This window comes from Patagioenas fasciata, chromosome 1 (assembly GCF_037038585.1).
Source record: "Patagioenas fasciata isolate bPatFas1 chromosome 1, bPatFas1.hap1, whole genome shotgun sequence".
Classification (NCBI taxonomy): Eukaryota; Metazoa; Chordata; class Aves; order Columbiformes; family Columbidae; genus Patagioenas; species Patagioenas fasciata.
Window position 1 is genome coordinate 117,505,840 of NC_092520.1, and position 16,415 is coordinate 117,522,254.

Here is a 16,415-nt window from a genome sequence, read left to right on the forward strand (position 1 = left end):
AGATCTCTTCAGTGTGGCCTCCAAAGCTGGCCAGTCAACCAGGGCTTCATTTGGCTGCCTGATAACATGGTCATCTGATGCTATTTGACAGGACCCATGGTATCCTGCTTGGTCTGAAGCAGCTGCTTTGAAAGAGTACACTTCAGAGCAATGGCAATTGTCTTCCTCAGTAAACCTTTGCTCATGTCTTGAGTCTGACAGAAAAGCCATCCCAGGGCTTCAGAGTAGAAGTCCTTGGCAATTTTCCAAATGGATTTCTGAGAGGGCATCGCTCTGACACAAAACAAAGTGAAAACTTCCACTGTTGACTCCATCAAAAGATTCATGGGAAATCAGACATTCAAACCCAGGCACCGGCCTGCTCCTTGGGCTCCAGGAGCTACAGGCTGACCCCGGCAGTCGTGTGGTGACAGCTCCTTTCTTCTGTGACCTACTTTGTCTGGAGGCTTCCCAGCCACCCATGTGGGGGCTGATGTGAAGATGAAGTGGGGCTTCCCAGGCTCTCTGAATACCTGGATTTTCTTGAAAGGTCTTTCCAGAAAATTTTGTTTCAATGGAAAGGGAAGGAGAGACTCAGGATTTGATACTCTTCATGTTTGTTTGCCAGCTATCTCTGCTTCTGGTCTTTACAGCATCTTGTGCTAGGATGTTCAGGAAAAAAGCTTCTCTTTTTCCTAGAATAGCCGTAAATTATTAATATTATAAAAGTTCTTTTCCTCTGACATTTTGGTATTTTTTTTTGGTTTGAAAATTGCCTTGTGTTCTTAGTTCATCAATGTTTCATCTTTTATTACATATTCATATCTTTGATTCAGAAATTATTTCTCTGTAGCCACAACATTGTCTGGAGAAAGGCTTCACATTTTAACTGAGCCATTTCTGTTTGTAACTTCTGTCTCTTTTAAAGATGAATCTATTACGGAGTGAATTTATTAAATAATTCTCTTTGCGTGAGTTGAGATTTGAAGAGAAATTAATTTGATGGTGCTGACTGGGTCTCTAGGGAGAACTGTATATTCAATAAAACATCTCTATCTCTTTCAGGTCTATAGTCAAAGCAGAAATTGGATGGAAAGACAATAATAGTGAGCTGTGTAGGAAAGAACAGGGGGAGAGAAAGAACACAGATGGAAACCAGGACTTTTGAGTGAAGGCAGAGGTATCTGAAAAGCTGTGCTGCCAGACCTCTGGCAGCTTTGGCTTCCTGGATATCTTACAGTTGGTCCTGGCCACCAGTCTCACCAGGACTTACAGTCAGCTGTTGCAGCCTTATTGATCAAAGGTTGCTGAACACGTCCTTACACCTGCATCATGGTTTCCTTTCTAGCCTTTGTCTTCATTCTCACTGTTTCAACTAGTTACTTTTTTGGCTGAAATTTTCAAAGCAGCGGTCATGTTAGGAGGTCTAGACACTGCAGAAGTTACACAATGAGCGTTTAGCTCCTGTAGCCCATGTCTTCACCAGGAGGCTGTGACACCAGAGTTGCTGTTGTTATTTCACCTTGGAGTCTTACACCCATAAGTAACCTGGTTTTGAAATGATTCGGTAGTTCACAGATCACAGTAATCAGTGTTTCCTGGAACACAGGTAATTTGTTTCTCACATGTTTGTTTGTTTTTAATATTCACGGGAATGCAATCCCACCTACTCAATTTCTGACAGTTTTCAAACTATTCTGTGTTGTGGTGGCTTCATATTTGCCTTTGTTCTTAAGAGTCAAGCAGTGCATTAAGAGTGACTGGGTGTCTCCCCTCCATTAGTTGCCAGCAAGTAGATGAAAGACTTTGCTGTACCAAGTAATGGTAATTTAATGTTCTTATTCTTGTTGTTAAGCCTGTATATGCATATGTATAGTACTGTTCAGGAATCCCACATGATCATCTTTTTTTTTTTTTCATGAAGAAAGACAAAAAGGCAGAAAACTCTGGATATTCAGAGTTTTTCAGTCCAAAAGCAAGTCAGTAAAATACTAATATTTGCAAAGCATTACCAGAATAATTAATGTTGAGAAAAGTAAAAGAATGCTGACAAAAATGGCTCAGTACCCTAAGAAGATGGCCTGCTCAGTGCTTGCTGTGCCTTCCTAGCTGGAGCCTGGGAAATGTGTCACTAGCCAGAGACATGTCTTCTTGTTACCTGAGCCAGGAATGGCCTGATGGAAACTCATCTATTCAAAAAAGCAAGACCACAGAGCAAACACCATACACTCCTGTACCAGATATAAAAGCCCTTAAAGGTTCTTTAGCTTGTCAGCCTGTGGGTAGATTTCCATATGAACTGAGAGGTGTGTGACATAATAGACATAAGCACATGAGGTAGGACCATGATTGTAAAAATGGTGTTGATGAGCGTTCCTACAGCAGTCTACTTAATATTGCTAATGAGGGGCATTCCACCAATACTTATATTCTGCATCACAAATTGCATGGATAGAGGTGTTTTAATATGTTCTCCCTAGCACTGAGCCATTTGCCAGCATGGCAGGCAGTCCTGGGTCCGCATCTGCCTGTTTGGTCTGTCCTTCCTGTCCCTCAAAAGGCAACTGCAATGTTGGTCATTGAGTTTGCCAGCTGCTTCCTGGTCTCTGCCCTCTTTGCCCAACGTTCTCTCCTGCCATGTCTCAAGACATCAGCATCCTGAAGTCATCAAATACAACCCAAGTACAATCAGCTGATTGACTGGACCAAGGGAGCAGTGGGCGAAGCTATTCCAGAGTAAGTATTCCTTGGATACCAACGGTTGTATCACTACTGCTTTCTCAGTCATACGGATGACCCTATCAACCAACACAACTTGAAGTATGCACATGCTGTCCGTTCAAACTGTTCATCATTGTGTTTAAGACACATAGCAAGATTCTCACTGTTTGCTGCTACTTATTGAAAATGGTGCTGGGAAATGAATGGCTTGCAGAAAAGGAATTATAGGAGCTTGTTTGTTTTGTTTCCTGTCCAATTTCTCGTGATTTCTGATGAATATACCATACTGTCTTCCCAGGACTCTGAACTATGAATACAAGTGGAGGTGGAACTAGATGAGTACGTAGATTAACAAGGGAAGCACCACCAAGCCATCATGTACAACTGATGCAGACACATGATTTCCAAACAGTTAAGCTGTTGTGCCTGTTGCAGGCAAATGAAAAGAATGTGACGTTTCATGGTGACGTGGCTGTAGGGCTGGCTGTCATCAGCTGACACATTTTGTGAGCATTAGCACCTAGTATTGACAAGATAATATGGCATTTAAAAATGCATTCATCGAAATATGTTAACTGGTAAGTCTTAAAAAGACAAAACTTGAACACAAACCCTGTTAGTATATGTCCCAGTTTTCATATACCAGAATATTCCATTTGATGCTGAGGGAAAATTATTTTATGTTGGTGACTTACTGTTGATGAATGTTTAAAAAAAGAAATATCAAAGCTTCTGTAATAAACCGTCTTTTTCTTTCAGAATAGATAATGCCAAAATGTCATTTTGTGTATATGGACTGCATTTTGCTTAAATAAGCTGGTCACAAGCAATCTTTTATTTCCTTCTTCCACAGCCTACCCATGTAATGAACAATACAAAGATATGTAATTTCAATCAGACCTTTATTTACTGTTGAAGGGATACTGCAAACAAATAGTTAATTACAAAAGAATGCAAGAGTCGTGATCAAGACTTTAACAAGTAAAAGTAACTGCAGATGCAGAATTAAATTAGGAAAAAATTAAGAAGAAATCAGTTTTACTTGGATATGACAAAGGTATTAATTAGTTGCTTAGATACTAATAATATAATAATTTGTGATCAAAAATCCAATTAAAAAAAGTTCAGCACAATTAAGTTGGTAACTGAAGAGTGAAGAAGCATTGTAAAATTTATAGGAATACCTCTTAGGTATTGTCTTAGGACAAGTCCAACCAACTCATGCTACTGATCCTATATGTATATATATTATTCTATTACTGTTTTGTTTGTTTGTTTTTTAATTCTGACAATGTGTAGAGTATCCTCCCTGTGATTTGAATACTTATTCATACTGCCTGTCTACCTGCAACTTTTGGTATGATACTTCAGAGTCCCAAAGATGGAAACTTGTTCCTATTTGTATAGAGCATCATGACAAACATCCTGGGTTTAATAGATCAAGGTACTGAAGCACTGGCTGGTGGTTCCTGTGGTCTATAATCAGGTGCCCTCCTTCCTGGAGCGCCATTGGCATCAATGCATAGGTCAGATATGTAGCTTTGACAGTAGTCTCCTGCTTGTGGTTGTTTTCTTTTCCAAGGGCTTTATGGTTCCTCCTCATCTTTTGATGGCCTGTCATGTGGTAAAAGAAGAGCTATAGGTCTCCCAGGAAATTTGGCAACCAGGAGTGCGGCTGCCACTTCTGGAACAATTAATCCTGCTCCCTATCCAGGTGCTCATGAGTTGTTCCAGGGGTTGCAACCCACTGCCAGCTTCTTCCTTCCCAAGAGCTCCTGAGGCGGTGGCACACAGGCAAGATGTGTGTGCCTGTGTCTGTGTCTGTGTGTTGTAGTTGATCCATGGATCTGTGGTAGATCCAACACTTTGGGAAAGAGTCTTGGCTGTGTGTGGGCAGGTGGATGTGTAGTGCTTTCAAGGTGGGTATGGGCATGATTCAGAGGCGAAATCACAGCCATATGCTTTTGTTCCAATCTCTCAAAACAGGTTGGTCATCCACCCAGCTGGAAGGCCAGGGCACTCCAGGTTTTCCTTTTTACCTTTATTAAAACAGAAAACATGCAAAAACAAGGAAGAGAACTTCAAGTAAGGGAACACTGAAGCTTTCAGCATTAATTAAGCACTTGGAAGATGGGATAGGACAATTAATTAATCATACATATTCAACTCTGCTTCTCATTGCACTGGAAAAATTGTTTTCCTTTAACTTAAAATATTATATGCTAAGTGCTTAATGTATTATAGTATTTTTTTTCTTTATGTGTTTAGATAATCACTTTTAGCAACAAATGATAGAAACTAAATAGGAATTTTGTATAGAACCTTCTAGTCAGCCTATTAGATAGGGTGGAGAGGATGAAAAACAAATTAAATCTTGTGAAAAGTTACACAAGCTGACCTTAATGGGCAGTGACAATGTCATCATGCTTCTAGACTGGTCACAGTGTGGCCATGTAAGCACATTTATTATTGTCTGAGTCTGCTCAATATTTTCTTTGTGGTGAAGAACAGGAAACTATTTGCCATAGAAAATGTCTTGGTGAAGGGCTACTAGGGCTGTATGAATAAAATCAGTGACTGTCTTTCAACTTGTACATAGCCTTTAATTAATGTATTTTATTTTAATTTGGATAGATCTCCTCTGGTGGGAACTTACCTAACATATCATGAAAAAAATAAAAATCTTCATATATCCTGAGAGAACTTTCCCATTGAATCAGCAAAGGCACAGGGTATTGCTGATGCTGGAGGAAAATCCATACAGATGCATCTCTGAGGCATCTGAGAGCACTGCTTATAAGAACATAAACACAAAAATTCTGCTCATAGGCAATTTTTTTAAAGCATTTTAGTTTTGAGCTGTTGTCATTAAGATTTTGGAGTCGTCAACATTGACATTTATACTTGTTTGTACTGGAGAGCAGTTGAACACAGGAACATAACATCCAGCAATGAAGTAATGGTTTATCTGTGTCACTAGATTTTTAAGTAAAGCACAGCAGTACCGTAAAAGCTTTTGGTTTCTCTCTGTCATCCAGAATAATTTGCATAGAATATGAATGTTTGTATTCATCATTGTCCTGATGCTTTACAGTATTAATATATTTTGTACTGCATCATAGTTGATCATGATAGTAACCACTATGTGAGCATGTGAACTCCAGCTTTTGGAGTCATCCCGTTCCTGCAAAGAATTATGCATGCATGATTCCTTTATATTGTTTAAATAATCTACTGGAAGTGAATAGCAGTATTTTCCGTAAGATGAAGAAGGGTGAAGAAGCAGTAGTAGTGTACAAAACTAAGGTAGGTAAGCACTTTGTGTTCTAGGTATCATCTCACAGTACAGTCACCTTAAAAATATTCCGGCAGTTACCCAGACCTGACTTTTTTTTAGCAACTGACTGAAATTTCACTGAGAGAACAGCCCGTTGAATAGCTGAGTTATCATATTATTTCATTAGATGGCATTTGGAACAGGACATGCTGTCTTTGTGTGGTAGCTGATAGTAAAAGTTGGTTATTTTGTGGCCATTGAAGGAAAATATGGTGGTATTACTGCTCTTTGCAGCCTGTTGGCATCAATAGTTTTCTTTCAGACTGAACACCTTTGATCAAGGGCTTGGCATGGAATTAGTGGAGCTCTGTGCATGGAAGTACCTCTGCAGGGCGCGTACCTTCTTCAGCAATTCACTTTTTTGGGGAATGTGCCTGTGGCCGCACAGGGAATGTGTTTTCTTCACAAATGCTGGGGCTGCTCTGCCCTGGCAGCAGCTTGAGAGGTAGCAGTTTGGGTAACCTTGTCTTATTGTGTGATTGTGTGACAAGACTCTGACTTACTTGAAAATGAGACCAAATGCTAGATGCATCAGATAAATTAATTATTTCTAGTAAATTGTGTTGTATTTATTGTACAGTGAGAAAATAAATGAGTTGTTTCTTTTTACAGTATCTGCACCTTGTCACAAAAGGCTTAAAATTACTTAGATTTATATATTTTTTAAATTTTTTTTTTTTTTTTAATTAGGCACTGGGTAGCCTATTACATACTGTCTCATTTGTCAACTGAGTTCTTCAGAAAAAGACATCCTGTCAGGTGCAGCAGACAAAGCTATGAGCAACATTGGTACTGTTAATGACTCAGGGAATGACTGCAAGGATTGTAAAATTACACGTTATTACCCAGAAGGTATTGATCATAATTATATCACAGATACAGACAAAGCATCAGATGCTGTGTTTTAAATATGCCCTTCAATAAAAGGAAAAAAATGGCATTGAAATAATTTCAGTGATACCTGTGTGATCCTGCTGAATGCAAAATGGAAGTGTTTTGCTTATCTTTGGGATGAAAGGAGTTATCACTCTAAGCTGTTCACTTACCAATTTTCATTTAATACTCATGATCTATATCAGACATTATGGATGTTTCACCATTTTGCTTTATGACACTGCAGAACTCTGGTAACTATGCTCTGAGTAAAGTGTCATTCCCTGTTTTACCTGCCTACTTGGATTGAACTGTGGAATCTTAATTTACAGTCATGATTTCCATGATCCTTTGCTTGTGTCATATTGTTGTTACAATGAACACATTGTGCACACAGCAAAGCTTTCATCTTCTTAAGGCAGAGTACAGACCCTTTCATCCTTGCACAATCAATAATTAAATGAGGATTTTAATATTTGTGTTTGCTTTGGGGTTTATTAGCTCTAACTGTGAAAACTAAATCAATTATTTAGTATGCTCCATCTGACTAGCTCTTGAAAAAACGGACCAGAGTTTTCTATATATCTGTTCTGTGGCTTTAAGCTATCCCAAAATAGCACTGTTGTAGAAATGGAGCATACTCTGCCAGTTGGATGGGTGGCATTTTTATCGTTGCCAGCCTGAGGTTTGCATAAGGACCCTGGTAAGGTCTTATGGTATAATGTAATTCTTCTACTCTACCAGCCTTGCCTGAATTTGTTTTGTTTTGTTCTGTTTTCTTTTGTTTCTGTAGACTCCAGAGGAAGGAGCCTCTACAAGCATCTATGCAGCAGTATCACCCGAGATGGAAGGAGCTGGTGGCTGCTACCTTTACAATGAGGAAAGGACAAAATCAGCTGACGTAGCATATGATGAGGAGCTGCAGAGAAGGCTCTGGACAGAAAGCTGCAAGATGGTTGGGATTCCTGATGAATCTAGCAGAGTTCCCTAGAAAAAGCTATTTCCAGCTGGGTAAATGAAATGCATTGACAAGCATCTTAGGTGAATTCTTGCAGAATCAGTCATCATCTTGGAAATCACTATTCAGTCCCAAAGGCAAACATGAACAGCTCCATTCTTCACATGAACCCCTAGTCTGCTAGGGTGTGGGGGGAGTATTCCCACAGAAAGATGTAGTGGTTGGTTTTAAATCTAACCATCAGTTTTGTAAATCATGATGTTTCAGTCTGTGATTAAAATACAATCTTTAACCTTGTGCAGAGTTGAGTTTTCATTTTTTTCAATGCAAGAAAACACTTTCCCTGGTGAGCATGTCATGTCTGTAGTATGTTGAACTTAAGCCACCTTTATATATATAAAATACTTTTTTTATCCAGTCTTAAAAGATGCAGCTTTTTTTCCTTAAGCTTCAAGAATCTTTAGGACTCTTTCTAATGAATGTCAGACTGTTCTAGTGTACACACTTGGCATTCATGATTGTTATGTTGTTTCTATCATGACATTAGTTTTATATGTCAGCTTTTATCCAGAGGTTTCAACTGAAGGTCAGAACCAAAAAAATTGTAAATAAATAAGGTCTTCAGACAGGGTATTGAATTCAGTTGTTTTCAGTTCCAAGTTCAGCTCTCTTTTAAAGGCAAGCCATAAGGAAAAGGAAGGGATCACACATAATAATGGCAACGTGGGATTTAGCAGAGGGTGCAGTCAGCCTCTTGTTTTGGCAGCGGGCTAAGATTATTCACCCCCTTTTCTCCTGAACCCATGTAAACTTGCATCTGCAACTTCTTGCATTTTCTTTGGCAAGAAGATTCACTCATATACTGCCTGTTTCATGAAGGATTGCATCCTTTTGTTGGTTTTGAACCTAGTTCATATGAGGTTCAAAACTAGAGTTCTTGGTTTGGAAGAGACAGCAAACTGTTAATGCTTGCCCACTTTTTCCACATTGCTAAGGGTTGTGGAGACTTTCAATATCCACCCCTTGAACTGTTTCTTTGCAATGCTGAAGAGTAGTCCCTGTCTACTCATCTGACTTATCAGCAACAGGATATTTTCCCTTTTGTTATGTATTTCTCTCCTTAAATATTCCTGGCAGATATTTTAACAAAGAAGGTGATAAACCATGAGAATAATTTACAGAGAAACATCCCCTGGAAGTTTCAGTCAAGGTTAGAAATCTCCCTCAGACATCTAGAAAGGACCAGGAGACCTTATAGCAGCCTTCCAACACTTAAAAGAGGACCTACAGGAGAGATGGGGAGGGACTCTTTATCAGAGAGTGTAGCCATAGAATGACAGCTGACGATTTTAAACTGAAAGATTAGACATAGTGAAGAAATTCTTCACCATGAGGGTGGTGAGGCACTGGAACAGGCTGCCTGGAAAAGTCATGGATGCCCCATCCCTGGAAGTGTGCAAAGTCAGGCTGGATGGGGCTTTGAGCAACCTAGTCTAGTGGAAGGTGTCCCTGCCCATGGCAGGGGCTTGGAACTAGATCTTTGATGTCTCTTCCAATCCAAACCATTCTGTGATTCAGTGATCTGTCCTTAGTGAGAGATGGTTTCCAAGCATGCACTCTGTGACTAGGAAGCCTGAACTCTTGCTGTTAATGGAGTAAGCTCTACCCTACTCCCATCTCATTCATTTTAGGTGTCGTCTGAAAAAGGAGCATAATCTTATAAATGTCCTTGAATTTTCTTTTTTAAGATATACACAGCAAAAACACGAATAGGTGGCCATAAAGCTTAAATTCATGTTAAGGCACTGGAAATCACTGCATGAGAGAACTAAGTGCAAACATAGTGTTGTGCTCTCATTTGCAGAAGACTAGAAACCATATGAACCTGTTCCTGTGCGCTGAACCCTGAACTAACAACCCTTTTGGACTTTCTAGCAAAAACCTATTACTTCACTGACCATATCTCCAGCCCTTTTTTCTGAAAGAGGTCACACCTAAGTGAGAGCAAGCATACTAGTATGTCCAGAAAATAGCAAGGAGATGCAGAGGAAAAATAAAAAGGTAGATGACGACAAAAATAATAAAAGACCTGAAGGAGAGGATAATTCCCCTCTGAATTAGACCATGCATAATTTATTCCTAGCTTGTTAGAGTTAGTATATACAAAGGTTAGCAGCAGGAAATTTATCACTCGGGCACTATAGCACTTACTCTGTATGACTGACTGACTCTTTTTTTTGGTAAGTGAATGTAGTGCTGGTGAAATGTGCCAGACTGACACTCTGGGAACTAAATTCCTCTGTTTATTCACAGATCATGCACAGGATGCAGTAAGCCTGCTAGGCAGCCAACATTTTGATGTTGCCATAGCATTCCCACAGAACATCATTGCTAGAGGTATGTCCAGGATTACTCAAACAAGATGGGACAAAATAACTTTCAGATTTAACTCTCTCTCAAAGATCCATAATCTTTGCATGACCAGTTTCAAGTGGAATAGGGATTGGTAAAAGAGCGAACAGTTCAGAGAGCTACTCATGCATTCAGTGTAATCTGAACCACTTGGTTAGTAGTCTCAGTCCAATGAAATGAGTTTTAACAACACTCAAACATGGTTTGTGAGAACCAAGAACACAGATTATGCTTGCATGAAGGAAAAATAATATGCGTGCTAAATCCAGGGATTTCTAGAACAGTGCAATACCATGAACATATAGTAGAGATAGTTGCGAAAGAGCTATCTCAGGAACTAAAAGCAGATGTGTCAGCTCTTCAATGTCACATATGCACGTGAGCTTGTCTTGAGCAAAATCCAGTGTTGTTGTAAAATGCTGTGTATTGCTGGGGGCACTCTCTTGTGATACTGCTTCAAAAATCCAAAATAACCCTCATCATATCTATTTAGGAAAAACTATATATATGTAGCATGTAGAAAGAGGACAATGATTTTATTTCTGCACACAGAAATGGCAAGAACCGATTTACTCTTCGCATTTAAAGGATGTGGAATTTCTGGAGATCTGAGAAGCCCTGTTTTTCACTTCACTGGAGAAAAGACAGAGATTGTTTGAGTCCTTGCAGTACGTGCAAACGTGCAGAAAAAAATACCTGAGAGGTTTTTAGTCCTGCAAAGAAAGGCTAATCAAACTCCAATAACTGTAAACTGAAGTTATACAAATTAGCCTTCCAACATGAAAACAGGCACTCTCTCTCTAAGAGTAATTACATATTGGAACATGCAGACCTGATATCTGAAGACAATTAAAAGATACCTCTGAAAAGATACCAGGCAAGGAGGACAGGTAAGTTCCTAAGCAAAGCAGGTCAGTCACACAGAAGTCATATGTAGATTCTCCCTCATGTCCAAAGACACAGCACTTATTTTGATTAGTATGAGACCGAGCAATTGCTCATAACTTCTAAAATGGATATTCTGCACCAGTATTATACCCAAGCTAACGTTTAATTAAAAAATCCAGGTGCCTTTACCTGGGTTCAAAAAGGGATACAAAATCTACCATCCAGTTAAAGTCTGAGATCAACAGAAACATCTGTGAAGGGCCACCATGGTCTGATCTTATTGACCTCGGTGAGGGAATGAAACTATTTCAAACCAGGATTTTATTATTTTCTTAAAAAGGGATTACTTTTCTTTTTAAGCTCCCAATAAAAAATAAATAAATAATAAAAAAAGGACAAAATGTTGTATACTGTTTTGAAGGATATTTCAAAGAAATGTTATAGGTCTTACTGTTATCTAGGAATTTGATACAGTGATGTCATTTAAACAATGAACTTGCTCAGGAAATAAATAATGTGCTGGCAAAGGGCTCTAAGTTTCTTAGGAGGAGTGTTAACTTTTTCATTAATTAATTAGTTCATTCGTGAACTGGTGGGGGAAGTAATCATGTGCTGAAAGAATAAGTGCTGTAAATTGTGTGTGAATATGCTATTATTTGCACATAATAAAGTAGTTGCATCCTTGCTTCCAGTTCAAAATTGATTAAACCCTAAATATGGAACATCTAGCCACACTTCCACAATGATATTTTACAAATATTTAACATTTATAATTCGATTTTTGAACAACTATCAATTACTTTAGTACACAATGAGAAGTGGTATAGCATAGAAACAAGGGACTTCATTATTTGATATCAGCCTTGCTACTGCTTCTTCCAACTGCGTGGTGCCGTTAGACATAAATGTAAGCATACATGTCAGATATTTAAATCCTGGTCCTGAATAACCTATGCAAGCTTTGGCTCTTGTACAGTTCTGGCCTTACACTGCCCTTGCTCATTATATGACATGGCTTGTGCTCCAGCTGCCTCCCTGGAAAGACAAAATCAGATTCCAGTGAAGTTAACATGAAATCTGTCACAGAAAATATAAAATCACATGATTTTAAGAGAGCAAAGGCTGAGGGTACTGACCAATCTGCAAGAGTTGAAGAAGTCAGTGCAAAATGTGAAGTGTATTGCACAACACTATGCCAAGGAGAACAGATAAGTTGTTATTATGAACAATTTTTTGAAGGTAATTTTATTCCTTTTCAAAAGAAAACCCACTGTGTTTCAGCAATCCACTGTGGTAACATTGAGAATGCAGTGAGCATTGCCATGAAGAAAACAGACCTGTGTATGGCAAAGAATTGTGTTTCCAGATGCAGGTAGTTATTGGTTTCCGTATGATACACATCAAGCCTGGTTAGCATCTTTCCCTTTGGAAATGGACCCAAGCTAAGAATTCCTTTCACACTGGCAATCAAGAAGAGTCAAAAAGTAGTAGTGACCATCATTTATTTAGACAAACAGTGTCTAGATTGAAACCAATCACCTCAAAGTGAAAAACTTTATAATCTGATGAAAAAGGAAGGGGAAAGAAAAAAAAAGGCCAAAACCACAAAACCAGGCTATGGCACTTTTTGAGTGATATTAAACCTGTTCACCTCTTCACAGATGGAATGCAAGACACATTAAGATGGTAAGCAGGCTTGTGTCCTTTCCAAAGAATCTAGACCAACGAACATAGCGTACCCCTCTATCTTCACATTCCTTGAGCTCCCAAAATAATCTCAAGTAACATCACTGTTAAAGTTCACAACAAAGCAGATCCATTTCATATATTATTTAAATTTGCTTTTCTGAAACTAGTAGCAAGATTTGTTTCAGCTTGCTCACATTTATGGAGTTCATTATTTAAGTCCATACTGATCTGCACATGTTCAAGATCTGCGGTGTATCTAAGGCTTTTTTAACACTACAGAAGGAAAAAAAAAATCCTTTTAAGAATTACAGCATAGCTAAGGGGTAAATCTTGCATTCTTTTCACAGGGAAGACTTCAATTGAAGACAGTGTTGTTTTTTTACAAGAAAAGTAAGACCGTGCTCAAGAAAGCTTAATGTAAAATATTTGCACAAAACTTTTCCCTTAATTACATTGTACAGCTCTGCTGAAGTTAATGATACATACCAGAATTACTGTAAAAAGACACAAAACTTAATAGCAGAAGCAGCAATAAAAACCTTGTATCATTCACATTTCATAATGCCTCAGATCATTATCTTCAGAGTGAAAGCACCTTCATGCTTCTATTGGAATATTAAAGCCATCTCTTTGTCTCAAATAGATTAATCGAAAAAAATGTGCAATCTAAAAATTCCTCTGATAATGGTATATTGAGAAAAGAGGGTAGCATTCATCACACCTAAAATAAATCATCTAACACTTAAAATCAATAATCTAACAGCAGGATAGATAGTTTAAGCCAGCCGGTAAGGCTCCATCTGTAGTCAGTGAGTGTAATACTTCTCTGGGACAATTTCTCTGATGTATTTGAGTGTGAAATGAGTCATGATGCCGTTTCTCTGACCGACCAGAGAGGGAAAAAAGACAAGCAGTTCAAAGTAAATGTCCAGCACCTGTACATTATCGAGCTCTAGTTGGCTCAACCATGCAATCTCAGCTCTGCATGCAAACTGCCTAAAAATCACATGCAAGACAAATGCTGATGTTTGGTCTAACTGGTAGGCCTCCTCTCCTCTCCTCTCCTCTCCTCTCCTCTCCTCTCCTCTCCTCTCCTCTCCTCTCCTCTCCTCTCCTCTCCTCTCCTCTCCTCTCCTCTCCTCTCCTCTCCTCTCCTCTCCTCTCCTCTCCTCTCCTCTCCTCTCCTCTCCTCTCCTCTCCTCTCCTCTCCTCTCCTCTCCTCTCCTCTCCTCTCCTCTCCTCTCCTCTCCTCTCCTCTCCTCTCCTCTCCTCTCCTCTCCTCTCCTCTCCTCTCCTCTCCCTCTCCCTCTCCTCTCCCTCTCCTCTCCTCTCCTCTCCTCTCCTCTCCTCTCCTCTCCTCTCCTCTCCTCTCCTCTCCTCTCCTCTCCTCTCCTCTCCTCTCCTCTCCTCTCCTCTCCTCTCCTCTCCTCTCCTCTCCTCTCCTCTCCTCTCCTCTCCTCTCCTCTCCTCTCCTCTCCTCTCCTCTCCTCTCCTCTCCTCTCCTCTCCTCTCCTCTCCTCTCCTCTCCTCTCCTCTCCTCTCCTCTCCTCTCCTCTCCTCTCCTCTCCTCTCCTCTCCTCTCCTCTCCTCTCCTCTCCTCTCCTCTCCTCTCCTCTCCTCTCCTCTCCTCTCCTCTCCCCTCCCCTCCTCTCCTCTCCTCTCCTCTCCTCTCCTCTCCTCTCCTCTCCTCTCCTCTCCTCTCCTCTCCTCTCCCCTCCCCTCCCCTCCTCTCCTCTCCTCTCCTCTCCTCTCCTCTCCTCTCCTCTCCTCTCCTCTCCTCTCCTCTCCTCTCCTCTCCTCTCCTCTCCTCTCCTCTCCTCTCCTCTCCTCTCCTCTCCTCTCCTCTCCTCTCCTCTCCTCTCCTCTCCTCTCCTCTCCTCTCCTCTCCTCTCCTCTCCTCTCCTCTCCTCTCCTCTCCTCTCCTCTCCTCTCCTCTCCTCTCCTCTCCTCTCCTCTCCTCTCCCCTCCCCTCCCCTCCCCTCCCCTCCCCTCCCCTCTCCCCTCCCCTCCCCTCCCCTCCCCTCCCCTCCCCTCCCCTCCCCTCCCCTCTCCTCTCCTCCCCTTCACCTTCCCCTTCCCCTTCCCCTTCCCCTTCCCCTTCCCCTTCCCCTTCCCCTTCCCCTTCCCCACCTGTTCCCCTTCCCGTTTCCCTCCCATTCCCTTCTCCTTCTCCTTCTCCTTCTCCTTCTCCTTCTCCTTCTCCTTCTCCTTCTCCTTCTCCTTCTCCTTCTCCTTCTCCTTCTCCTTCTCCTTCTCCTTCTCCTTCTCCTTCTCCTTCTCCTTCTCCTTCTCTTCTTCTTTCTTTTTTCATAGTTTCTTAGCTTAAGAGGCGCCATAGTAAAATTAGGGTTGGAACTTCCACACAACGAAGATCAGTTAACTCTGATTTGAACTGGATTGTGTGTTTTAGACAGTCTTTAATAGTTGTTTAATATTTTCAAGTGAAACATAGAACAACTTGGATATGTTATTTCCAGCCATAAATTGCCCTCAGCTTATAAACCTGAGCTTTATTTTAGCTCTCAGCTATTTGTTCTAGTTATTCTAGCACTTTGATCTGCTGGGCTGAAGAAGCCATGTTCTGATCCCAGCAGAGATGGCCAAGCAAGGAAGAAGTCATATCTTGGCATATTTTTTATAACTTAGCCTGATTAAGATCTCTGAGTCTTTCATTAGAAGACATGCTTTATATCTTGTAATTGTTTTCTTGTCTCTTTGTGAATCTCATCCAATTTTTCAACTTCCTTCCTGTTTAGGGGATCTCAACAGTTGATTTGGATACACCCAGGTAATATAACCTCACTACTCAAATTTATTTTTCTTCTGTTCGTACATCCCAAGACCATAGAAGACCTCAGATTTGGAGACTCTATAAACTTTTTTCAGACCCACACAGTCTTATCCCATAAATACAGCCCTCTATATTTTTTTCAAGATGTATGATCTAATAGAGCACTGAATGTTTCTATAATTGTGATTTATTTCCATGGTTAAAGCCCTAAATCTGCACTAAAGAGGGCTTGAGTGGATTTTGGAGCTGTTGAGTCAGGAGGTGCAAGAGGCACCAAGAGCTGAAACACTGACATCATGAAAATGTGCCATAGTTCAGTAATTAAAGCCATAGATAAAACAGTAAGCAGTGACCTGCCTTATCTGGAACAGAACTAATTACACCAAATCAGTAATTTCATTCATTTAACAAATTATTTCTGTTATTTATCACTCTAACAGAATCTCCCAGAAGAGGATTCTCTCTCATCCCAGCCAGGATTAGCTGTAAAAATGCATATTGCTCTGCACATGTGAGGTGAAGAGATCCCCGCCAATTACATAGTACTTCAACACAGTGCTGAAGCTTCAGCAAGTTGGCTCCAAACCTTGGCTCTAGCAGTGATTTAGAAAAGCAGATTAGGCCCTCAGGGATGTTTTGTTTGTTTGTTTGTTTGTTATGGGTTTTTGTTTTGTTTTTGTTTTTTGTTTGGTTGTTTGTTTTTTTTAGCTGAATACTAATTCTTCATTTTTAACTAATCTTTCCCTCTCATATGCAACTTCTCCCAA

General features: G+C 40.2%; 1 protein-coding gene across 1 annotated transcript in view; it reads left to right on the forward strand.

Moving 5' to 3' along the window:
* The window catches only part of DHRSX (dehydrogenase/reductase X-linked), a 167,597-nt gene extending 159,432 nt beyond the window's left edge, over positions 1-8,165 (forward strand). The window contains exon 7 of the mRNA XM_065855771.2: positions 7,704-8,165. Coding sequence (XP_065711843.1) covers positions 7,704-7,901 — 198 coding nt within the window. The 3' untranslated portion in view covers positions 7,902-8,165. The remainder of the gene's footprint in view (positions 1-7,703) is intronic.
* Positions 8,166-16,415: the final 8,250 nt, after the last annotated feature.